General features: G+C 35.1%; 1 protein-coding gene across 4 annotated transcripts in view; it reads right to left on the bottom strand.

Annotated features, from left to right (window-relative positions):
• Positions 1-1,492: 1,492 nt before the first annotated feature.
• The window catches only part of LOC138692040 (zinc finger protein 239-like), a 44,174-nt gene continuing 18,031 nt past the window's right edge, over positions 1,493-27,635 (bottom strand). The window contains exons 1-6 of one of the 4 annotated variants that reach the window (XM_069814873.1): positions 16,134-16,250; positions 15,281-15,561; positions 13,440-13,528; positions 9,883-10,020; positions 9,631-9,713; positions 1,493-4,304 (exon numbers count right to left, since the gene is read on the bottom strand). In XM_069814873.1, the coding sequence (XP_069670974.1) occupies positions 3,722-4,304; positions 9,631-9,713; positions 9,883-10,020; positions 13,440-13,528; positions 15,281-15,410 (1,023 nt within the window). In that variant the 5' untranslated portion in view covers positions 15,411-15,561; positions 16,134-16,250 and the 3' untranslated portion in view covers positions 1,493-3,721. Of the gene's footprint in view, positions 4,305-9,630; positions 9,714-9,882; positions 10,021-13,439; positions 13,529-15,280; positions 15,562-15,958; positions 16,055-16,133; positions 16,251-19,146; positions 22,294-27,635 lie in introns of those variants that run through there. The other 3 variants (XM_069814874.1, XM_069814872.1, XM_069814871.1) reach the window with 3 other exon arrangements.

Genomic DNA, 27,635 nt, shown 5'->3' with positions numbered 1-27,635 from the left:
CTAAATAAAATCGAACACTGAGTAGATCTTTACATATTAATGAAGTTCTTTCAGGAATACCCCTATGTCCTCTAAATAGCGATCAGCAGGAGAATGTCGTTGGTTAGGATTCCTGACTGTGAAATGAGGTAACTCGCGTTCGAATCCTGGTTGAGATTTTTTCCGGGGCTTTCCTTCAACACATTAAGAATAAATGCTGGATAACTTTCGCTGTTGGACCCTGGACTCATTTCGCTCCATTATTGCCATCTCATTTAGACGCTATATAACCATACCAATAGAAAAACCGTCGTAAAATAACCAAATAATAAAGAAATATCTCAAACATTGTGTTGTGTTAAGCTTTGTAGGTACAATAATAATAAATAATACTACTAATAATAAATCTGTAGCCGAAATTTTTCTGGTAATTTTCGATTTTCCAAAAATAATTGGTCCTAACATATATAATTAACCACCCTGAAACCTGTATGGAATTCAAAATACATTATTTGAAAGGGGGGGTTATAAGAGGGCCTGAATTAAATAAATCGAAATATCTCGCTTACTATTGATTTTTGTGAAAAATGTTACATAACAAAAGTTTCTTTAAAAATAATTTCCGATAAGTTTTATTCCTTGAAAAATTTTGATACGACTGATATTTAATGAGATAAATGAGTTTTAAAATTAAAATAATTGCCATCTAAGGCCGTGTAATGAATTAAAAAACAAATGACTTCGTCTATAAGGAGCCTTGGACAGCAACAATCGAAAGCTATGAAAGATAGCCTACAGATAATGTGTCTGTCTTTGTATGAAGTAATATCTTAAGCTAAATTAACCGATTTGTATAATTAATTATTAATTCACCATTGGAAAGTGTAGTTTCTCTACATGGACATAATGCTATAATGTTATTACAGTAACTTCTGAGTGAATCGAGGACAGGTAAGATTAAAATAGCTTCTTATGCACAGGAAACTTGATAGGCTATTCTGTACATTCGTTTCCTGTATTTCCTAAAATAATTTTTATGACCAAATGAGTGGTCTCTGGATCAAAATGATCGCATTTTAATTATGCAAATACAATTTAAATTAAGTAACATAATAAACGATTAATCCTTATATCAAACACGAATGTTCCCTGGATCAAATGCTCTATTTTAATTATGTAATTACTTTATATTTATTTCTAACAGGTGCAGCGGATCGCACGGGTACGACTAGTTTTAAATATGATTATTTTAGAAGTACAGGTCATGCTTCTGCGGATATTTTGGTTAGTTTTTTTTTTTTCGGTTTTTCCAAACTATAAAGCGCATATCAATTAATTATATGGTGGATGCTCAGTATATTCTCACAGTTCATGACCTGACCCATTACAATCTCTAAACCTATGTCGAGATGTACCTGAAGGTTTCTTGAAAGTATTCCTAAGATTTGAGGAAAAATAGACTTCACTGTCTCCTGTTACAATAGTCACTACATTGGACCATGGATTCCGACTTTGTAGGGTTACTGTATGCGAAGACTAATTAATTCTGACCCTCAAATTTGAAGAATTTTTATGTCAAAATCAAGAGAGATTACACTAAACAAGAAACAAAAGAGGACGTCTGGTCACCATACATATGGCTGAATCCAGGAATCCATACAAAGTGTTAGTTGGAAGCCATGAGAGAAAATGATCTTTGGGCAGGCCGAGACATACATGGGAGGATAATATTAAAATGGATTTGAGGGAGGTGGGATATGATGCTATGGAGTGGATTAATCATACCCAGGATAGGTACCAATGAACTGTTATTCCATAGCAGTGGGCTGTAGAATTGTAAATGGCTCTTATATATTTTTATAAACTTATTTTAGGTATATATACATACATTTTAATGCTCTAAAATTCCAGGTTTAGTGATTACACTACCTCTCAAATTCCTGAAAAGAGCAAAAAGTGTGTAAGCGGGCATACATTCTGAGACTTTTCATTTCCGAATTCTTTCAACATAGATCATAACTGAATGATTTTTCGTTAAACAGCGTTGTATGGTTTATGATATTCAGGGTGTCCACATGAAACCATTACAATTTCAGGTATAAATAACAAATTATTGATATCTGAATGCCGTTTTTTGCACGTTAATCAGAAACTAAGTTTTTATGGGAATTTTGTTGGATTGTTGAAATGCGTTTTTTAGCTGCAGATGTGAATTTTGGTGAAATCTGACAGTGAAGGAGATGTTGATACCTCAGGAGATGGCACAATGTGTATCCTGGTTTATCGAGACACGATCAGTAAGCTGTAGTAAGTGCACTTTCAGTGCTACCAGGAAATTGAAATTCCCACAGTCGACTATTCACAAAGTCCATTACAAGAATCTTGGGCTGTATGCGTATAAATTCAGCTAGATAATCGTCCACGCCGCACAGCATTTGCTGTCGACATGCTGGCTAAAACTGACGCCAAGGAAGGATTTCTTCAATGACAAATGCACCCAGTGCCCTTTTGACGCAGCATAATCCCAGTCTCTATAAATTTTCGGTGCCACTCCTGGATTGTTGGCGTGATTGCGGTTCTATTCCATATTGGGTCCAGACGTGATGTTGAATCTATGTTTCTGTCGTGTCTCGATCACCAGGATACACAGTGCCATCTCCTTAACTGTCCACAATCTCTTCCACTGTCTGGTTAATATTCACAAGCCCTCGTCCAGATATCGTGTATCAATAATTTATTTACATCAGAAATTGTAAAGACTTCATGTGGACAGCCGATATATTTCTTAATCGTACATTATGCAACGATCCTATAATGATATTAATTAAGACGCAAGTATGTTTGTTTATGAAACGAGCGCAAGCGAGTTTCATAATTTTCATACGAGCGTCTTAATTACCATTATAGGCAAGTTTCATACGACTTTTTATGCTCGTCCATATTTCTAACTTGAAATTATTCAGAAGTGTCATTTTATTTGTATCTGACTCAAGATCGGAAGTGACCTTGTGCATAGCTCGTGTGAGATGTGCGCAGACGCGAAAGTATTGATTTTTTCCGAGGAACAATAATGTCATTGACCTTGATGTAGAGAATAACATGAACTAATTTTGGTATAACCTGGAAATTGATTTAGAATTGAAAAACCGAGATGAAAAATTGAATTTATTTGTATTATTATTTACAATTAACGCCAATTATTGTAGTAACAGAACATAATCTTCTGCAACTGCATTGGATTTCCAGCCTCCGTGACGTTTCCCTCGTTATCTTTCGATTGTATATCCGAGAATAATCGAAAACCTAACTTTAATGAATAGGTGTACTTTAATGACATGCATTAAAGTACTGCTACCAGGTGTAAATGTTAAAAAAAAATGTTATGTTTTATTTAACGACGCTCGCAACTGCAGAGGTTATATCAGCGTCGCTGGTGTGCCGGAATTTTGTCCCGCAGGAGTTCTTTTACATGCCAGTAAATGTACTGACATGAGCCTGTCGCATTTAAGAACACTTAAATGCCATCGACCTGGTCCGGGATCGAACCCGGAACCTTGGGCAAAGAAGGCCAGCGCTATACAAACTCGCCAACCAGGTCGACTACCAGGTGTATAATTACTACATTTCGGCATGGTCGAGCATAAACAGATTTTCCATACCCATCACAACTGAATGCTTGCTGTCTGCTGTATAGAAGTGCATGCTTTTCCATAAAAATTAAAAAGAGCTTAGATCTTAATTCTCATTGCATTTCTCCGTCGTGACGCACTACATGCCTTTTCAGATCAATCAAATGGGCGTAGACATTCCCACAAATGTCGCACTGAAATTGCTTCTCACCCGTGTGTGAGCGTTTATGTCTTGTCAAATGTTCGGAAAACGAGAAAACCTTCCCACAAATGTCGCATTTGAACGGCTTCTGACCAGTATGTAAGCGTATATGCTTTCTCAGATATCCCGATTGCGCAAAATTCTTCCCGCACACAACACAAGTGAACGCTTTCTCGCCTGTGTGTACGGTAGCATGCTGTTTCACTTGCACCGATTGTGAAAAACTCTTCCCACACAAGTCACAACTGAATGGTTTCTCGCCAGTATGTACCAATAAATGTTTTCTGAGATTTCCCAGCAGCGAGAAATATTTCCCACACGTATCACAACGGTATGGCTTCTCGCCAGTATGTACGCGTGCGTGAAGTGTCAGATTTGTCACTTGCTTTCCACAAACGTCACATTTGAATATCTTTCTGCCACCATGTGCGTCGTCATCTTGTGCAATATTGAAAAAGTAACTTGGCATTCCATTGTTATGGATAACTGCAATACTGTGAACAAAATGTATTTATAGTACGAACAAGAAAGAATAAAACACAATCAACATTAACAATATACAGTATCTAATAATACACAAAGTCATAGACATAAAAACAAACCTATATTCAAGATAATCTGCGAAAAGGGCTTTGACATATAACTAGGGACCGGATTTTTATGTAATTACGTATTATATTCCTTTCAATCTAACCGTATGTAAATAACAAATCTTTGCAAATCTTGTAATTACCATTAATATATTACAATTTGATACTACATATTTTTACATATTTACCCCACATTACATATTATGGTTTGCTATTACATAAATCTACATATTTTGAGGTTTTATTAATTTTTACTTCTCTAAAAGAAAAAAAAAAAAGTTCTGCTGGGGAAGTTTACAATTTCAAATACACAGATTTAAAAAGCCTTGTTACCTATCCAAGAAAGGATATATCGATCAGAAAGTAGCGTTGCCTTCATGCAGTGGAGTGGAATGACGACGACATGATTTGTCTCCAACTGTAATTGTTCTACACACGTCTTACCAAGCCGTTCCCATGCAATTTGCAACATTACCCACCCTCTTCCTGATCCTTCCAGGGAAAACCTGTGCCAAGTCTGACATGAGCCGCAATAAAGTAGCCGAATTTTGAAAAGAGGTTAGAGTAAAGGAAAAAACCAGAAAGATGTTGAAAGATTTAAATAAATAGCTTTTCAGGTTATTGCTTGACCTCTTTACTTTAAATTTAGTAGATCTGTACGGAAATGGGATTTTCCGAGCAATTAGAAAGTATGGTTCTCGGCTGGAATATTCCTGCCCTTCTGAATGGGACAGGAATGTCACTTTTCAAACAAAAGTTTGTAAATGCCTATAGTTTGAGGTTTTAGTAGGTACTTCGTTTCTTACAGGGAGCAGCTAAAATGCATGTGTCCCACATCTCCTCTTATTTTCTCTTAATCTAGTAAAGTGAAACAGTTCTGATGTGTCATTGATTTGACTCGGTTCCCTAGTTTTGGTACTTACAGTATAAAGGGCAAGTGAGTTTATCTACTGCTTTTAACTAACAAAATGGCCTCTGTATCTTGAACCCTAACGACAAAAATAAAATCATGGACTGTGATGGACGAAGCTTTCACTACACATAGAAGAATAGTAACGTGACAAGTGTGCGGTAAAAAAGTCGGGTGTTCTATGAAATCACAACTAGAGAGTCTTACCTAACCTATACCTGCAGATATTGATATTACATATTTGCATGATTTTACATATTTCGGTATATATTCAGCTAATTTTTCTTACATAACTATTTCACATCTTGTTGTTACATAAAAATCTGGTTCCTACTTATAACCTCAATTTCAATACAAAAATGTACTTCTCCAAATGGTAGCCTATAAAATTCCATAGGTCTATCTTCTTTCATAATAATGTAGAGCATGAGATTTCCATCCCATCGTAATGCTATTGGTTCTCATTTCAAACTTTGCTTTTGTTCTACTGAAAACTTGCAATTCATGGCTAATGCCCTTTCTACTTCCACCATATACATGCCATTTACGGTTATTCTAATAAACCATGCATGAGCGATGAATGAATAACCAGTGTCTAGCTATATATGGGAAATGTTTTGATGTATTATACAAACAAAACCCTTGTTTAAGGGAAATAATCTCAATAGTAGTTTAAACTGCGTTTAATTTAAACCGCTTGCAATTTAATCAGTGGCTTGAATCATGGTCCATGTTTTCAACAGTATTTTGAAGTCAGATTGGTTTAAAGTACTGTTTAACATCACTATGATGTGAAGGATCGGTAGAACAGAGAAAAATTTTACTCCGACACCGCGATTCCATCCCGGGTTTCCAGCTTTATGTGCTGGCACTTAATGCACTAAGCCACACCGGATTCTGGATTGAATCCCTCTCATTTTAAGATCTACTTACTGTGTTCCCATTTGTTGACCTATCCTCGTGTTACCGTGTCACAGTACCGATTCTTCACCTATGGAAATGCAGAATTTATTTTATTGGGTTATTTTACGACGCTGTATCAACATCTCAGTGTCTGAATGAAATGAAAGTGATAATGCCAGTGAAATGAGTCCGGGATCCAGCACCGAAATTTACTCAACATTTGCTCGTATTGCGTTGAGGGAAAAACCCGGAAAAAACCTCAACCAGGGGCATGTTTCTCAAAAATACTAGTTTAGTAGTTCACCAGTTACTAGTTACCAGAGTATATTTCACCAGCTCTAGTAGATTCTGTTTCTCAAACTATTTCACCAGTCTAGTAACTTGTGACAATTTTTCACTAGTCACATGATCCGTTTCACTAGTCAGCTGATTGAGTTCATTTGTTTATACCCATTGGTAGGTATTGTTATTTGAGGTTAGGAGGCTAAGTTGTTTGTGTTTTGGTTCTTACTTCTCTCTTCTCTTGAAATTCCATCAATTGAAAGCAAATTAACTATACTCAATATGATTAATGACTCAAAGGATATATAATTCGGTGCGTTTTCAAGCATAATAACAAAAATGATAAAATAAACGAATGGACAAAAAATTTGTAATATGTGAGGGTATGGAACTGATACCTCAGAACAAAGATTATGCATACGTTAGGGACACTTACTGGCCCAACATTAAGAAAGCAACTTTGACGAGTACCAATTCAAGTTCTCAGTATCATAATATGAACACATTATGTAGCAAGTGAGTCTACTGGCGACATGGATGCCACTTATGACTTGAAAAATTCGCTATTTTTTTTTTTTCAGTTTTACGTTTGATCTATTCATAAATTAGTGTAGTTTTGTATTTAATTTGTAGGCTAAAGTTGACAATGTCAGAAGAACTGGCAGTGGAGGAGGAAAGCCAGCAAAAATTACTGCAGTTGATGGATTGGTATTAGATTATTAGGAAAAAAAATCTGCATGTGTTGCTGGTCTAGGGCAGAAAAACCAGATGGCATTGGAAAATAATCAACATCCCGATTTGTAGAGCAATTTGTATTTGAAGCTTTGCTGGTAATGCATGACTTCTATTTGTTTTTCTTGTTATGGCAGGTTCCACTATATTTAACAACTCTTCAAACTTTTCAGCACTTTATTTAAACCATTCATTATATTTAAACAATGCTCCCGTAAAGGAATAATAATTGATCCTTCTCGATATAGTTTTAGCTCTTCTCACAACAACTTCTTCACTACTTCAATCGGAATCACTAAACCACATATATTAAAAAATAACTACAATATTTTGTTTTGATTATCTGAGAAAGATTACCACTGGTAACTGATAATATAGAAATTACCAGTCTCTAGAGTCTTGTAGGAATATTCCTGTTGAATACTAGTATAATCAACTAGATTAGCGTTTTGAGAAACAGAATCTCTTAGAAACTGGTGAAATCGACCAATATTACTAGTCTGTGAACTGGTAACTACTACTTTACCCTTGTAGTTTCTAGAAACACAGACATGTAAAATAAACTAATATTACTAATGTACAGACTAGTATTACTAGTCCGTGAATTTTGAGAAACAGGTCCCAGTCTGTAGAGTCTTGTAGGAATATTTCCGTTGAATACTAGTATAATCAATTAGTTCAGCATTTTGAGAAACAGAATCACTTATGAATTGGCGAAATCGACTATTACTAGTCTGTAAACTGGTAACTAGTACTTTAACCTTGTAGTTTCTAGAAACACAGACTTGTAAAATAAACTAATATTACTACTTTACAAAGTAGTAATACTAGTCCACGAGTTTTGAGAAACAGGCCCCAGGTAACTTTCCCCAACCGGGATTCGAACCCGGGCCACCTGGTTTCACGGCCAGACGTGCTGACCATTACTCAACAGGTGTGGACTAAATGCAGAACTACTGCACTGAAACTCCATATGTACTTCGGTACTTCATAGTAATATGATAAAGCGTAAGTAATCATTTTGTGATTCAAGACGGCGCCATGTTCCATCGGACCCCGGCCACTTAGTCACTCGTAATGAGTGCACCTCTGTACTTGTGGTTGGACAGTATATCTAATGTCACACATACTATGACATGGTACAAGAGGGTAGGCGAGACACTCAATCCAGGCATTGGAACTTGACTTAGTGGATAAAGCACCAGCATGTAAAGCTGGAAACCCCGGGTTTGAGTCCCAATACTGCAGACAATTTTTATCCATTCTACCGATCGTTCACAAAACTTTCATTTTCTGAATTTAAACCAATCAGAATAATTGTCCATTGTTATTAATAAATCATTTATGTTATTTTATTTTGTATTTAAGATCAATATTTTATTTAATATATTACAAATTATATAATGTTAATTATATTCATATTATTGCATTATGACAATGCAACAATAAAAAAAACAAAAGCCTGAAATCAGGGAGTTCGATTTCTTGGCTCACAGGCATCTCATCGTTGATTTGAAATAAAACATAATTTAATAATATGGAAAAAACAAAGCCATAGAGGTAAAAATTTTAGGGGAAAGAATGCAAATTTAGTCAATTTATTTTTGATTTAGTTAGTCAAAAAAATTCCCTACGTTTTATCTTTTGATCCATCCAGAATTTGTTGTCTATGGGAAGATCTGAATTTACTTCTCTCTAGATTTTAAAAGAGCAAATTGGAAGTAGTGATTATATGTTAGTAAGATTTAAGTGACTTTTCTACCGAAAAAGTCATGTTTCATTTTTCTTTATATCAAAATTTGTAGGAACCTACTGTAAACTGATACTTTTCTGTACTTTAGTTAGGTAATACATAATTTTCTTACAATCTTTATTTTTCCGATATTTGTAGACATATACAGGACGACAGACAGACCAGACATACTAACAGAGAAATACAAACACACTTATCGACATTCAGACCTACAGACATTCTGGCAAGATATGCAATTAAGTAATGCCAATTAAGTCCCTCCAGTGAATTTTTTTTTCTTTAAGTTGGTTATTTAACGACGCTGTATCGACTACGGAGTTATTTAGCGTCGATGATAGCGAGATGGTATCTGTCAAGATGAGACCAAGGATTCGCCATAGATTACCTGATATTCACCTTACAGTCGGAGAAAACCTCAGAAAAAACCCAACCAGGTAATCAGCCCAAGTGGGGATCGAACCCGCGCCCGAGCGCAACTTCAGACCGGCAGGCAAGCACTTTAACCAACTGAGCCACGCCGGTGTATGAATCGTACATTTCAACATGTTGAAACAGGTTACAAAATTCTTTCCTTCATTATTATCAAATAAACAAAATTAAGGCAATGAAACCTAGAACGTAGTAAAGTCTCTCTCACACACTGCACTCACCTCTCAGTTGAGACGTCATCGTCGTCTGCCGTCACTTGGTGTTTGACCTCCTCATCTACGTGACCCCACTCACATGACTCTATCTGTAAAAGAAAGTTATGCAGAACAGAGATATAGGGTAACAGCAGATGAGCAGTCAATGCATGATAGGTTATATGCTGCCGACTTCATTTTAAAACCCACTTAATCCTCGAAAGACTGTACGGATGCAGGAATAAAAGGCATGAAGTTAACTTTATAAACTGTACTCACTTCAGGTTCATTCTTCACGATAGCGCATTCAATTGGCTCTGACTTTTCCTCAAATATCATCTCCGATTTCAGATCACAGCTCTGCTCCATGGTTTCTCTGTTTGCTTTGGTGAGTTGCAGGTCTACTGAATTTCCAAACTACAAAACACAGAATGTAATAATTATTATACAATATAATAAATACATAGATTTTTGTTACTTAAATCATTTGGTTACTATCCCTCCTGGAATAATGAAAATAGTATTTTGTACTCATCTCTTTTGTCTCTCTTTAATTTTGAAAGTTTGCACCACAGAAGAAATAATATTGATATAAAATCCCTCCATAATTTATTAACAAGTTCTGTAAATAGTCATCCACTGTCCAGGATAGCAATACATGTACCAAGAGAGAACTGAAGGACCAGTAAAACATTTAATATAAACTATGCTAGGACATGTTATTACAAGTACTCTGCACTTCTTAGAATCTGTTCCTTCTATAATAAACTGAGCAATATTGACATCTTTCAGGATAGAGCCACACTCTTGAGAGAAATAAAAACCGGTAGCATTCAAAACAGTCCATAAGTATTTTGCTAATAAATAGGTCTTAACTGGTTTGCGTATTGTATTTCTGGTCTTCTTTCTTAAATTATTTCATATCAATTATCATTACTTAACTGACTCCTAATTCTGACTTAACGTAGGTCTAGTCCCTCATCAGTTATTGTATTATTGTTATTAATCTGTGACTAGTTATTTGCATTTCATCACTTGCTCTGTTACTTTAATATAATCTAAGTTTTCTTTATTCTGTAAAATACTTTTGTTTCTGTTTACCTAGATTTACATGTAATATTTGCTTGATACCTTTTGTTGAGTAGTATTGGATTGTAACTGTTTAAATTTAAGTTTAAACTACCATTATTATATGTATTACTACTGTTATTTTCACTTTTCATTACTCTGTAATTACATTGTTGAGTGGATTAAATAAATAAATAAATAAATAATGTAAGTGTATACGAGAAATCAATGATCAATTTGAAGTCTGTCCACTGTCATTAATCCTGACGTCAAAGAAGACACATGTAGATATTGTTTTCAAAGTTAACACTAAAATAATTCTACGAAAAATCTGGTAAAGTATTATGTAAATGTATACTCGTACATTTATAGTACAAGATGCTACTCAAGAAGTTGCTACCGTTGTTTCTGTGGTGTCAGTGGTGAGGAATGAGTTGGGACTGAGACACCTACGGAAAAATCGTTATATAGATAATAGCGACTTTATCACAATGTGATTCTTGGCGATTGCGAATATTGTAATACATGCCACAATCCAAAGGTACCGGTAATTTGATCATCAGTCGTAATGTAGAAGTTTCTTGTTCCTGAAAGTCCCAGCTTGTCTGGATTCTTCAAGTCTTCAATTTGTGGCCATTTTAGAAAATTAAGGAATGTAACTTCTCTTTGAAATTTTAGTTCTTTGGGCATTTTAAAATTTTTACTGTCTGTATCTTTATTTTAAATATACCCAAAATACTAAAAAGACGCTTTTCAGGCACAAACAAATTTGTAGCTATTTATACGAGTATGTGGTCCATTTAGGCATTTTATTTCGCTTAGAATTTTAACAGGGGGATCCTGTGTACATGAAACACGGAGATATCTTAATAACATACTCGTATGTCTAGTAAGTAGCAAACAAAACAGGTACGGAATTAGAAATGCGTTTCCTACTAAATTGAATGGATATAACGCAGCAACATTGTATTCTATTTACATTTGGCACTAATATTAACTCCAATATTACATTCCAGCATTTATTATCCATCAGTTTTTCTTTCGTTTGTGTTGTTTTGTTTTTTTAATATTATGTATTTTGTACATAAATTGTATTAATGTAAGCCAACCATAATTGGAAGCTTGCTTCTCTTGGTGTTAAATAAATAAACAAACAAACAATTAAAATAAATTAATTAATTAAAATAAAATAAATAAATATATTAAAATAAAATACATAAATTAAAATAAAATAAATAAATTAAAATAAAATAAATTCGTTAAAATAAAATAAATTAAATTAAAATAAATTAAAATAAATTAAATTAAATTAATTAAATAAGTTAAATAAGATAAAATAAATTAAATAAATTTACATAAATTAAATTAAATTAAAATAAATTAAAATACAATAAATAAATAAACAAACAAACATTGTCAACATCTGACATAACGGGCAAACAGATTACAATTTGAATGTAAAACAGGACAGTTAATTTCGTTGAAATACAGCCCCATTCGACAATAATCTGTGTCACCACTTGCATTAAAAATGCTTTTTTGCTCTCTAGAAATTTGTACTGGACCTCTTGAGCAAGCTTACGTGCAGTAGCAAGGGCGTCCTCAGGATAAAATTTCAGTGGTAGCAAGATGGTTAGAAAATTAGAGGAAATGGATGGACGAGGCGTGAGAAAATTGAACATGAAAAATACCCAGTTCTGAAATCTAAATTACCCTGAGCACGCATTTATATTTCACAGCACTCGCTTTTGTTGAATTGTTTACCGAAGATTTGAGAAAACATGTATGGAACACGTAAATAAAAATAAAAAAATGCGTAAAAAATAAAACTCTCAATGGCAGTAATTCCTACCACTGGCTACCCCTTGCGGGCGCCCTTCTGCAGTAGGCCTACTTCAATGACAGATTACGTCTCATCAGAAAATGTGAATATGGTGGCGTTACATCCATTCATTACTAGCCTACCTATAATAGTAGAATACCTGTAGGTTATTCTGTGGAATGTATGGAGGCGAAAAGTAAAACCACGTGCTTTTATGGAATTGTTAAAGATGAAACTGTGCCTCCTTTTTTCTAGTTCTTTTGTTGGATTACTTAAACACAAGGGTGATTCAAAAAGAAACGTAAGAAGAGCCTCACAAGTGACATATTCCCCATCTTCATCGAATTTTCCTCCAGGGTTTCAGCAGCAGATCACAGCTTCATCATGCAGCCATTAGATGGCGCATATGTTGCGACAGACTCTCGCAATATCAGTTGTAAGATGGCTGCGCACACAGAAACATGGTCGAACATGCAAGTGTATAGCGTGATCCGGCTTTTGCGTATGAAGTGCACCTCACCAGCGGAAATTCATCAACTTGTAAAGATATGTGGTGCGCATGTCATGCCATGGAAATGGCGCTTCGAGTGGAAGATAATGGACCATCCCCCTTACAGTCCCGATCTGGTATCCCAGTGATTACCACCTCTTCTGACAGTTGCAGAAGCATCTGGTGGTAGATAATTGAACACCGATACTGGCATTAAACAAGCCATCATAATATGGCTTCCAGGACTTGACAGTTTCCTTCTATGTCGATGCCTTGGTCTAATGTTGTAACAAATGTTTGGCCAATCATGGTGATTATGTTTAAAAGTAATGCGTACGAGTGCCTACTACTGTGTTTCAGTATATCTGTCTGTGAAACAAAGTTTGTCCATTAGAGCTCTTGCTACCTTACTTTTTGAAGCACCCTCATAGTAATTATACTCTCAATGTAAGCTACCTCAAGCAAAGACTTGTCCTCTTCTGTATCATCTTTTTGTATAGTGAGTGGATCAACCTCACGTTCAGTCTTGACCATGTCCATCACGACTAGAAAAGAAATTAATAAGAATCTGAAATTTACATGCAGTATGTGAGCTAGTTTGGCAGATTTACTACCTTATTAAATAATACAGAATTCATCTAACCAAGATGGAGAATTGAAAATTGATGATGCCACAGTAATATTAAAGACTGGTTTACAGTAAACAGGGAACGAGAACCAGAACGTGAACGGGAAGCGGAGGACGTCAACGTGAAGATTTTTTATTGACAATAAAGCGAGAATGGATACGATCATGCATATCGATATGTGTATATGTGTATCAATATGTAAAATCGATATTACGCATTCTGATGTTATTAGTGTATAATTGACAAATGGCGTTCTTTCATGAGTACAATCCAGCCAACATGAAAGCAGGTCAGGCCAGGTCGATGACATTTAAGTGTGCTTAAATGCGACTGGCTCATGTCAGTAGATTTAATGGCATGTAAAAGAACTCCCGCGGAACAAAATTCTGGCACATCCGGCGACGCAGATATAACCTCTCTAGTTGCGAGCGTCGTTAAACAAAACATAACATTTACCATTTGGTAAGAGAGGCGCCATTTTTTTGTCGGGATCGAAAGCGTAGCATTACAGGGATACCTGCAATGTATATCAAAGATATCATTATACCAAAGTCTAGTATATAGGCCTACAGTCACGAAGCTTGAGTTTATGATGATACTAGTAACAATAGACTGTGGAGGTACTATTTCGCATCGTCTGTAATGAGGCGATAGTAGCGATCCTAGTAGTTAGCAACTATCTATGGCTACATATTTACTACGTATTGAGCTTCGTGACTGATAATACCCTATTTTACTACAACTTACTATCATCACAATAAAAAATAACATGTTGAAAACCATATTCGAAAGCAGATTTTTTAACCATTCCTTGTGAAACGAAAGTTTTGTATTTTAAAATCGACACACATTGATGACTTCAAATTAATAGAAAAAAACTATGCCTACTTTCTTTTCAGATTGTAGTATTTTTGTAACAAGAGACATTGTAAATTCCCCCATTCATCTCTCTCTATCATTCGAAACGTGTTTCTACATCGTACGTATTAAATTTTCCTGAAAGAACATATTTAAAACCCATTTCACTTAACAAAAGTTTTGCAAGAATTCTTATGTTATTGTTGTATGGTAAAGAGCTCGGGATTATTGAAAAATGCGATGCAGCCATATTACACCCCACTGACGAAACAAAGATGGCGACGACAAACCTAAGCCAACATCGGGCTTACGAAAACTATCAATCTACCAAAAAACATGGAGTTCCGTATCGTATTCTCTTGTAGACCTAAGAGTTCTTTGTTAATCGATCACTTTCGCATTGCGTAGCCAATGTAACATGCTATTGTCAAAATTGCTCCACTCCTCTAATCCAGAAAGAACATTTTCCAAAAATGTTAAACTTTCGCACTACGCAGTTCTAGCAGGCTTTGCAAGACTCTTTCTCAAATATTCTTCCTTTAGGGAATTTTTCATATTTATACAAAACCGCCACACACCAATAATTTCGATAAAAGGAACTGTTCCTTTTATATGTGTATTTTTTTATATGTTGAGAGCTGCTACATTTTTCATCAAACAATCTTGGTGCAAGGGCAACATTTTGTCTTTCCATTTAAGTTGGATATTAGGTTTATTTTATTTGATAATGATGGGGCAAGTTTTATTTGGCTTATTTCATTTCGAAACAGAACTTTTACTAAACAGTTAGGCTTTCTTTCATGGACTTACCCATTGTTGTTGTGGTGGCGTTTGCTGTTGCTAATGTATTCGGTGCTACTGTTGCTACATTCGTTCCTGCTGTTCCTGGTGATAGTGATAGTGGTGACACTGATGGCGCTCCTATGGACGTTGACATCATCTTTGCTCCCTATAGTGTTTTTCTTCCTGATGCAAATGTTGACATTGTATTTTGTATCCTACCTCTGAACAGGTTAAAATCTGAACTCACGTCATCTGTCACCCACCGGTAAGCCACGTCACCCACCATTATCGCCATCTGTCGGGGTCTTCTGGAAAAGAAAACATCGTTATATATCCAACGGTCGCAATGTGATAGTTCGATTTATACCAAGACACAAATCAATTTCTATGCACGGTAATAACTTAATGAAAACAACGTTAATTTGTTAGGAGACGTCGTTGCATATAGACCACTTTTACACTAAACATAACCAGTGTATACAACGTATACTAAAACACTAACCTAACCTAACCTGTCACAGATTAAGGAAAAGGTTAGGTTAGGTGAGTGTTTTAGTATACGTTGTATACACTATAGTTATGTTTAGTGTAAAAGTGGTCTATATGCAACGATGTCTCCTAGCAAATTACCAAAACAACTATAGTCCATATACCAAATTTTCTTAAAAACTATACACAAATTAACACTATAAATTAACACTATACCACACATTGTTTCTATTCAAACTCAAGTAGTGCAGCTTAACTGATAGGAACGTGAAGTTATTCTTTCCTTATACGTCTAGGCTACAGATCGAAAAAGATGGCGACGGTGAGATCATGGCTTATATGGAATACAACGTAGCAATAATTATGTTGTTCTTTGTGGAAGAAAATATACCTGATGTCAGCTGTTAGCCTTTACCATTAACGACGCCCAGTACTAAAGAAAGTAATATACTTAAACCTGAAACTTCGTTTACAAGCACAAAAAAAATTTTTGTGTTCAAGTATGCCGTGATAACACAGCATAACATTTCAAATTTATTTTTTTTCTTCTTCAATTATACCCCTTCTAATTTCTATTGGTATAGCGCGTGTTAAGAACTTTGGGGATATCAGTAGAACATTGATTATTGTTGAGTTTCTATTTATATCTCTTACTTATTGGCTTTTAAGGAACCCGGAGGTTCATTGCCGCCCTCACATAAGCCCACCATTCGTCCCTATCCTGAACAAGATTAATCCATTCTCTATCACATTCCACCTCCCTCAATTTCATTTTAATATTATCTTCCCATCTACGTCTCGGCCTCCCTAAAGATCTTTTTCCTCCAGCTCCCAACTAATAATCTATATGCATTTCTGGATTCGCCAATACGTGCTACATGCCCTGCCCATCTCAAACGTCTGGATTTAATGTTCCTAATTATGTCAGGCGAAGAATACAATGCGTGCAGTTCTGTGTTGTGTAACTTTCTCCATTCTCCTGTTACTTCATCCCTTTTAGCCCCAAATATTTTCCTAAGAACCTTATTCTCAAACACCCTTAACCTATGTTCCTCTCTGAAAGTGAGAGTCCAAGTTTCACAACCATACAGAACAACCGGTAATATAACTGTTTTATAAATTCTAACTTTCAAATTTTTTAACAGTAGAATCTATGATAAAAGCTTCTCAACCGAATAATAACAGGCATTTCCCATGTTTATTCTGTGTTTAATTTCCTCCCAAGTACCATTTATATTTGTTACTGTTGCTCCAAGAGCCCCATGCTTTCCATGACCTCGGCACTAGAATGAGGTGGTGTGGTCGGCACCACGCTCTCTGAATGCCTTTTACCCCTGGGAAAGACCAAACACTCAATTTTATAGGAGGTTGAGTGAACCTCGGGGCCGTTCTGAAAGTTTGGCAACGACCTGGGATCGAACCTGGACCTTGCAGTCCGTAGCCAGCTGCTCTACCAACTAAGCTACCCAGGCACCCATATATATTTTTTACAAATGAACAAATTAGAGTAGGGCATTGCTAAAGCTCCATTGCATAATATGCAGTGTTACCTTAAAAAAAGTTAGATTTAAAAAATATATATATAATTTTGTTAGAAATAGAATTTTCACTAAGAAAATTCAAGAAAACAAACCAAGTTAATTTCGTTTATGTGAAAATACTGAAATTTACAATAAATTATTATGATATTGATATCTATATTAAGTAAAAATTTCAATTCTCTAGCTAAAGATACTGTACATTTTACAAATTTCAGTAGCGCATCGCCTTAACATGAGTTGAACTAGAGATGCCTGGGAAAAATCATCAAATAGAAGGATGTCTTATAACGGGAAAATAATTTTTTGCTATCACTGCAACAGACAGAGATGTCCACTTAATTTGTACAAATTATTTCTAGCCAATTTATTTTTTATTGTGAAGGTTTTTTCTGACACTATCCGTGACTTTATGCATCTCATTATATTGATAAAAATTATTACTTTTATATCCTTTATCAACAGAAATCTCACTAGAGGTTTTGATTTATCTAGAGAAAATCAAAACTCTTGTGGGTTTTCATTTTCTATTACACGATTAGAAGAAAGTATATAAAGCTTAGAAGAAATAAAGTACTCTAATACACTAAAATATTGACTTAATAAAATTCTATTTCACTAATTTTAGCTTCAGCAAAACGATTTAACGGAGCCGCCATTTCGAGTAAATTATCTATGTGATAAACAAATGAAGATCGATGTACTGTAAAGAATTTGCAGTTTGAACCGTTGGCAAACAAAGAAACAAATGCTAGGAAAGTGATAAAAATGAAATGCTAGGGAAGTGATAAAATTGTAAGATAAACAGCCATGATTGGTTGAAACACGTCCTTTCGTACCGTGTTATTGGTTAAAAGTAGTATGGGATAGTATAAGTGTAATAGTCAACTTAAATTGCAAGGTCAAGGCAGATTGATTTATAAGAATATTGTCACGTGAGAAGTGTATTTTCTAGCTATTTTTATAATAACTTAGTAAAAGCAATTTGAAGGCAACTTACATAAAGAAGCTAAAACTTAATGCAAATATGCTCCATAACAATTTTGTTTACTATCTGTTTACTTACCCTAGTTAATTAGTAAAGTCTTCTGTAGTAAACTTATATACTTTCTAATCTGAATAAAAGAACATAGGTTAACGTGATATGTACTGATTTTCAGAAAGCTTTTGATAAAATAGATCATGCACATATTAAGTAAAACATTATGTGATTATAATTTTTCCCACCCTTGCTAAAATTAATCACTTCATATTTTACTAACAAATCACAGATTGTTCTTTTGTAAATTTAAATATTCAAAAGTACAAGAGCAAATTCTGGTGTTCCTTAGGGTTCGAAACTAGGGCCTTTAATTTTTCATTTATTCATCAAATATTCTTTTATTTGCAATGATTTAAAAAATGTAAATTGATTCATAGTTTAGATAATTGTATTGAATTGCAAAGGGATTTAAATAAATTAAATACCTGGAACAAACTTAATAAATTGCAATGTAATATAAATAAATGTAATGTAATTACATTCTACAGAAGTTCAAAAGATTTTTCGTAACACAATTGTATCAAGGGTATTAAATTCAATCATTTTCAGAAATTAAAGATTTAGGTGTATTATTGGCAAAGGACATGAACTTCGCCAAGCACATTACAAGTATTGTTTGTAATGCATATAAAAAGTAACTCTAAATATCTGAATATATACTTATCTTACAAAAACTTTTCTATGCATTAATTCGGTGAAAATTAGAATACTGTTTATAATTTGGAATTCAGTGACAATTAAACATATAAATTTTCTTGAAAGGTTCAAAATAAATTTCTAAAATATCTATACTCGTACTTTAAAAGTTCTAATTATTATCCACAATATGCAAGATGTAATTTTATTATTCATTTTTTTTACGTTTCAACCTTATCATATAGAAGAGATTGCAATGCTTTACTGTTTTTATATAAATTAATAAATAATAAAATAGATGATATTAATATACATGATATTTTTTTGTTATGTCCCATACAATGCTTCTTACAAATAGCATAATATTTTTTTATCATAAAAGTAAATACAAATTCATACTATTATTATCTTATTTATAGAGTTCTTCGCACATATTATATATTGCATAGCTTAGAAAAAGTAGACATATTTTTATGAGTCTTAAACAATTCAAATACACTTGTAGTAATTTTCTGAAATTGCTATAGCTTATATTAGGCATTCTGTCCCTTAATATTAAGATTATCATTTCAATCATATTAACTTTTGTTTTAAGATTTACATTTACTTTATTTTGACTTTGTTGTTTCAACCTCTGTTGGTGTATATCTTTATATTTTTATGTATCTGCTATTTATATCAATAGATTGTCTTTCTCCACTTAAATTTGTAAATACACAAAGTGGGGCAGAATCATCTCCCCATTTTCAACGGTATATAAAATATAAAATACTGCAGTCAAATATCAAACAGTAATATAAATGAATTCCTTATGGTATGCCATTTTAGCCTTTTGTTCAGTTTCGCAATTCAATTGTTTCGTGCATGCATATTAATTTATTGTTATCGTGCGCACATGACTGAAGCAATATTTGTGCTATCTTTAGCGTTCAGACAAACAAATCCAGTAATTGTGCTTTCCGCACAGCTTAGTATGCATGGAGCAGTGGACTGCACAACATCGTGCATACATTGTGGAATATTATTTTAAGACTGCAGAGTCTGTTGTAATAACACAGCTTGCTTTCCGAACACACCTTCAGATTCCACGTCAAGGACGTGTTCCTACCAGAGCCTTCTTCAATTACAAGCCAGAGCCATACGTCGGCAACACTGTAATTAACTGTCACCCGGAGGCCTACTATCCAGAACACGTGTTTGTGCCAATGTCGATTTTCAGTGTAAATTAATGTTACAATGTAAGTGTGTGTCGATGGAATTATGTTCGCGGTCATACCAAACATTAATTGTTGATGTGTTATAAACTAAGTGCGTGTTGGTGATAAAAACAAGACAATAAATGAATATATGACTGCAGTTTTTGGCAATTTTTACGGTTATTATTAATGACAAAATGATTGACAATTCTTCTAAATATTAAATATTCTATAAACTACATTTTATAGTCTTACTTGTGGTTTGTGGAGTATCTGAATTGTAGCTAAATTGTTGCGTCTCGCCTGCTATATCAATAAAGTTACGCCGTTGATTTCCAAGTTCATTGTAAACAGCTGTTTTGTAATCCCATAAATGTTTCAGTTTTGTTGAAGATTCGGAATGCCTGCTATACGTCAGAACCCTCTATATTTGTAGATGCATACACTCACTTTGTTGGTTTTCAAGGTTTGTTTATTAATATTATTTCTTTTGTAATAAATTAGTTATACTTATAAACATGTTTCTTTTCACTTCGTATTTACAGGATTTAAAGTTCACTGAGTTTACGCTAATTGGCACATACTTAATAGACAGTGATGTGTTTTGTTACGTATTATGTTGAAGGTATGTTTCTTGATTTTTTCATATATCTTTATACTTGGGCTTGGCCTATTTAAAATTATATTTTAGAAAATTTGTAACAAATAATTTAGGATAACAGTATTGTTATGGTGACTGGCGAGGTTCAAACTAAAATTGGCTTCCTGGGCATATGAAATACTTATACAAAAGAACGACAGATAATGACATGGAATTAAAATGTATATGATATCCTAGACTTTTCGCGTCAGAGGTGAAACAACATAAAGCGGCAAAACATTGTCAATTTACTTGCCATATAATGGTTAATTGATTGGAATAGGGTATTCCGAAAGTACGTCGTTATTTGTTTTATTTTTGGCACAAGTAACATTTCTTTAAGTATTTATTTATTTTCCCTTGTACCATCAATAAAATACACGTATGCTTTTAATTTTTTCTAAAGTTATACTCGTAAGTGGCTGTATGTAAGTACTTACGTGGTATTCTGAAACTCAAATAAAATACCATTTCGGATTCCGGAATAAATTACGTACATGAATACACTGAATCTTAATCATATGCACTTAGTTTTGTATCAACTAATGTCGAAAATGTACATGTGACAACGAAATTAAAGCACTAAAACGCCAAACGTCATGCCTTTATTTCGCCTCCGCCCTCCGCCACTCAGTGTTGCCAAACCTACCCATGCTCCGGCTTGTAACTAAAGACAGCTCTGGTTGCTAGCCATAAGATCCCATTCAATTGTGGATTACATAATTTCGAAATACGAGTTCAGCACTAAAAGAGAAACCACCAGGGCGACCAAGATCAGTGCGATCTCCACGAAATATTGCAATTGTTCGTCAAGCATTCTTAAGGAGTCCACAACGTTCAGCGAAAAAACATGCAGAACTTTGCAATTTAGAAGTCGCAGCCTAGGAAGAATTTTCCGAAGAACTTACATGTTGAGTCATTTCATTTCTGCGTCGTGTTGCACTGAATGCCTTCTTAGATCAATCGAACGGACGTACACTTTTCCACAGATACCGCACTGGAATACCTTCTCACCAGTGTGTGAGCGTTTATGTCGTTTCAAGTGATGGGAAAACAAGAATTGTTGCCCACAAACGTCGCATTTGAAAGACTTCTCGCGTGTGTGCAAGCGTACGTGCCCTTTGAGACTAAAAGAATGAGAAAATTTCTTTCCACAAATATCACATGTGAATCTCTTCTCGCCTGTGTGTACTGTCTTATGCAGTTTGACTTGTATTGCTTGCGAAAAACTTTTTCCACACACATCACAACTGAATGGCTTCTCGCCAGTATGTATCAATGTATGTTTTTTGAGATTTCCCATTAGAGAAAAACACTTTCCACAATCACCACAACGGTATGGCTTCTCGCCAGTGTGTACGCGTAAGTGAAGTTTGACATTTGTCACTTGCTTTCCACAAATGTGACACTTAGGGATTTTGTCGCCGGCATGCACGTTGCTGTCTTGTGCATTATTCAAAACGTAAATTGGTGCTGCGTAGTTTTGGATGACTGAAATGCTGCGAAAAAATCTACTTTTAGTACGAACAATAACGAATAACACATAATAAATCAATACCAACACTATATCTAATAATACACACACTCACAAAAACACGAACACAGATTTATCTATTATGCAAGGTGGAAAGGACATGTCATGTTGACACCTAATAAACCGTTCCCTATAAAATACTAAATAATAGCAGTATTTTGAGCGCGATTATATTTTCTGTAAATGGGTAAAGGACATAAAACAATTACTAATCTCAACCGAGCAAGTTGGATCATGCGTAGCATTTGAAATTGGCATTTGGGAGGTCCCAAGTTCAAACTCAATGTGACTGGGGTTTTTCCCAACGAGTTAGAAAGAGAAGACTATAGAGTGGCCATGTTGTCCTGTACAGCGCTCTTTGCGGTGCCACCGCGAAACACGGCAGATCTGAGCTAAGCGCCCACCTTTGTAAAAATTCGTCTGCTTACAATGTGTATAACGGAGGTAAGAAGTACAAAAAAACGAAGAAAAAACATGCCTGTTGTGTGTGCTGCATATAACTGCAATGTCAAAAGGAAAAAAGACAACTGATATATCATATTTCATGTAAATTTTATGAAGTTAAGTCCATAGTTTTGTTAATTAGCAGCATTTTTTTTTCATGCATAAATGTGTAACAACGGCCGGCATAAACAAAATAAATGGTTCACTGGTAATGTGCTTAAACTAAATACGGATAAAACCAATACAATTCCGTTTCAGACCCAATGAAAAACAAATAGCAATACAATATTAATACTGTATTTCGACACCGGCATCCTTTATTTCTGCTCCTTCTGTCCTTACTGCTTATACAAGAAGACGATGAGCTGTAGCTTATAAGAAGTAGGCCTATTTCGAAGACAAACGATTAATCAAATAAATGGTTCACTAATAATAAAGTTAAACTAAATACGGATAAAACCGCTACAATTCCGTTTGAAACCTAGTAATAGCAATCAAATATTAAAATTGTATTTCGACACTCGCATCCACAATAACGCAAAACTCTCGGGTAGGTCGTATTGTTGTTAGTATTTTGACTGGAAGGACATGAAAGAACATAACTGAGCACCCACGTGCAATAATGGGGTAAGTATGAACATATTTCGTAACTATTTACCCCATTATTGTGCTGAATTATACACTAATAATTATCTGTGGTGCCACAGCCCTTGAAAGGCTCAGACAGACCAACCGGCTGTTGGCCTCACGTTCACATTTCGATAATAATTATATTTTACTGTAACAAAAAAAAACTGAAAGCGTGTTTTGTCATGTTTCACCCACGTTACAAGCTTGGAGGTAAAGGTTGTTTACTACAGTTAGGGCCCACTTTCTTTCTATATCTTATGGCATAGTAAATAGTTTTGCAACGTGTAGAGACTGGGAAAACAATTTAATAAAATCGTCCGAATCATACTCGTTCATTTTATAGGCAATCTTGCAGGTCGCATTTAAAAGAACCTAGGAATATTAACATTTTCTTCAGTATATTTGCTAGGATTTCTTGTCATACTACATGACAATTTTGCTTACGTTATTCTTTTAAGCATTCCTTCTAGAATAGCTCAAGTGTTTTAAATTTAGCGTACATAAGTTTAGATTAAGTTCCTAGCACGTATTTGACGAAATACTAGATTTTTCCACTTCAGTTTAACTGATTTATGCAAACGAAATTAAGACAGCTGACGATTCTAATGTCAGTTATCACCACGCCCACTTTGTTTTGGGCGCATAAGTTCATTACCGACGGTCGTTCAATTTTCTTCAAACATGGCGGCGCAATGATCACTCTATATCTTTCTCTTTCTAACTCGTTGGTTTTTCCCTTAAAATCACAAAATGGCGAATGCCAGATTGGAAATTCACATAAAGGTGAGGTGTGGGATTGCTGCATGTTCTGGGAATAATAAGTTAATTAGTAGTAGTAAAATATCCGCGCAATCGAAAAGTACTGGGAATAAATTTGAATAAGGAACAAAAAAAAGTGTCTTTCGCAGGCAGAATTCGAATCACGAAAGTCCTAGTTACCAGTCTATTTTGCTCTGGAGTGAACAAGGCTCTGAAATCAGCTACAAGGGTCGACAAGGTCAGCGCGTCTCGCCGCGAAACCAGGTGGCCAAGGTTCGAAACCCAGTCGGGGCAAGTTACCTGATTTACGTTTTTTTCCGGGGTTTTCCCTCAACCCAATACGTGCAAATGCTGGACCCCGGACTCATTTCACCGGCATTATCACCTTCATTTGATTCAGACGCTAATAAACCTGAGATGTTGATACAGCGCCGTAAAATAACCCAATAAAAAATCATCGATTCTTTGCTGCATTTCCAAATAAAAAACCATAAACTGCAGTTTCTTTGCAAGCCACGCCTTGACATCCATTTAGGTATCGCACAAGGATTCGGATTTTCATCGCAGTTTAAAAATAAGAGACGGATATTCATCCAGAGATATAGAGAATTGCAGATAACTGATGCCAATTAAGTCCCCGAAGTATACTGACGCGTACATTTGAACATGTTGAAACTAGTTATAAAACTCTTTCCTTCGTCATTATTTTAAATAAAGCAGTGAAGCCAACAAAACTGTATTTCCTCACAGTCCACAGTAACTATAGAGGAATTTCACTAATGCCATGTCTAGGAAAAATTTATTCCGATCTATTATGGAATAGAATAAGAAACTGCTTAGCCAAGTACCTATACAATAATATCACAATTTCGAAGTAATTCCCAAGAAAAAAAAAAGAACACGTGACAATACTTTTATCATTAGGACCATGAACGATAAATACATATGTGTGAAAAGAGATTTATGTACTGGTGTTTTATTGATCTAGAAAAAGCCTTCGATTCTATCAATAGAGAGAGGCTTGCTTTGATTGAAATTAGAAAAGATGGAGGTGATCAAAACATTTGTAGAGAATACGAAAGCATTGTATAATGAAATTGGTTTCAGAATAAAATTAACAGATGGAAATGTCTCAAAACGGATAATCAAGTTAGAGGGGTAAGACAAGGTTGTAACCAGAGCCCTTATCTATTTAATATGTAGTAAAAGGTAAAAAAGGTAAAGGTATCCCCGTAACATGCCATGAAGGCACTTGGGGGGCATGGAGGTAGAGCCCCATGCTTTCCATGACCTCGGCACTAGAATGAGGTGGTGTGGTCGGCACCATGCTCTGATCGCCTTTTACCCCCGGGAAAGACCCGGTACTCAATTTTATAGGATATTGAGTGAACCTCGGAGCCGTTCTGAAAGTTTGGCAACGAGAAAAAATCCTGTAACCACCTGGGATCGAACCCCAGACCTTCCAGTCTGTAGCCAGCTGCTCTGGCAAAAAAAACCGGACCGACCCTTGTAGCTGATTTCAGAGCTCTGTTCACTCCAGAGCACGATAGACTGGTAATTAAGACTTTCGTGGTTCGAATCCTGCCTGGGAAGGAAACATTTTTTTGTTCCTTATTCAAATTTATTCCCAATACTTTTCGATTGCTCGTAAAATTCATGTTCTGGGAATAATAAGTTAATTAAGTAGTAAAATATCGCTGCAATCGAAAAGTATTGGGAATAAATTTGAATACGGAACAAACAAAAGTGTCTATCGTGCTCTGGAGTGAACAAGGCTCTGAAATCAGCTGCAAGGGTCGGTCTGGTTTCTTTTTTTTGCCACTACTGTATATTAACTATATATTAGACAATATTAGTGAAGCTAACTGTCATTGCCCATCCATCTTAAAAGTGTCGATTCCGGAATCACTTTTTGCTGATGATTGCGTGATAGGGTTATTTACCATAGCAGGTTTACAGAAGGCTATAGACGAAATTACGAAGTTTAGTTCCAATTGGGACTTAAAAATTAACGAGAAGAAAACGAAAGCACTAATATACAATAAATGGAATGCGGAGAAAAAAAGAAAAGTGGTAGTTAAATAATATTCATATTGAGATTGTGACTTTAGGTGTAATATTAGATACTAAGGGAGCTGGGGAAGAACAAAATGAAAATACCATAAATAAAGGAAAAGTAGCACTAACAGCAATAGACAAATGTTTAAATAAATGGCCCGACATAGATAGCAAAAGATTAAATAATATTTAAAGAGCCATGATTGAAGCAAAGATGATATATAATGTTGAGATATGGGGAAATTACTTATCACAAGTAAATATAGATAAAATAAGATTTAAATGTTTTAAGAAATATTTTGGGAACCCATGGAATGTCTTAAATGAGTGGCTCAGTGCCAGAGTTACCTAACCCACAAATTTTTTGCCTCTAATTTGTGCATAAAATGACTGCTGTTTATCATTTATATGTGTGCCGAAGTACATGTACTAGATAAATATTAGATGATGGTCAATGAGAAATAATTTCCAATTGAGGGCATATTATTTTAATAAACGATACCTAAGTTTAAACTCCAATAACTTTTTGAGTGTAACTGTGGTTTAGGCAACTCTAGCACTGAAGCAGTCAAATATAGAAGCCAGATAAGAAATGGGGATGGAGGGTATTACGGGAACAATATTAGTTAGGAAAATTAAATTTTTGGGTTATATTGTGGAGAAAGAAGAAAAATTATGTCTTGAAAAGATGTTTAACATTCCTACAAACAACTCTCTGCATCATAATCCACAGTTAATTCCCGATTTACCACGAAAATCGTCTGTAGCTGCATTTAAATTGGAAACAGGCCATGATTGTTCAGCCAAACACCTGCATAGAATTGGAATATATCAGTCCCCTAACTGCCCATTGTGCAACTCAAACCAAGAAATGGATTCGGAACACCTCAAAATCTGTGCTTCAGTGGCTGGTCATGATAATATCTTTGAAAAATATTGGAGTGCAAGAGGTCAAATGACTTTATTGTCAAACGCCTGGCATTAGAAAACAACAACAACATTCCTACAAACGATAAAAACTAAATCTAATTGTATAAATATTGATGTACCGAAGTACATATGATATTTCCATGCAGATATTCTGCGTCATCATATGATGAAAGAGTGATGGAACGGAGAAAAATTCTCTCCGGCGCCGGGATTTGAACCCGGGTTTTCAGCTCTACGTGCTCAAGCTTTATCCACTAAGCCACGCCGGATACAACCCCGACGCCGTTTAGAATCGTCTCAGATTAAGCTCCATCTCTTGGGTTCCCTCTAGTGGCCGCCCTCTGCACTACGTCATAGATGTCTATGAACGCAGGACTGAAGTCCATTCATGTGTTGAGGTGCACTCGAATGAGTGACTGGTTGGCCGGGATCCGACGGTATAGGCGCCGTATTAAATCACAAAGTGATTTATTACGCAAATCTCCG

This window comes from Periplaneta americana, chromosome 16 (assembly GCF_040183065.1).
Source record: "Periplaneta americana isolate PAMFEO1 chromosome 16, P.americana_PAMFEO1_priV1, whole genome shotgun sequence".
NCBI classification, from domain to species: Eukaryota; Metazoa; Arthropoda; class Insecta; order Blattodea; family Blattidae; genus Periplaneta; species Periplaneta americana.
The sequence above is the reverse complement of the archived record's forward strand: the minus strand, read 5'-3'. Positions and strand labels throughout refer to the sequence as shown.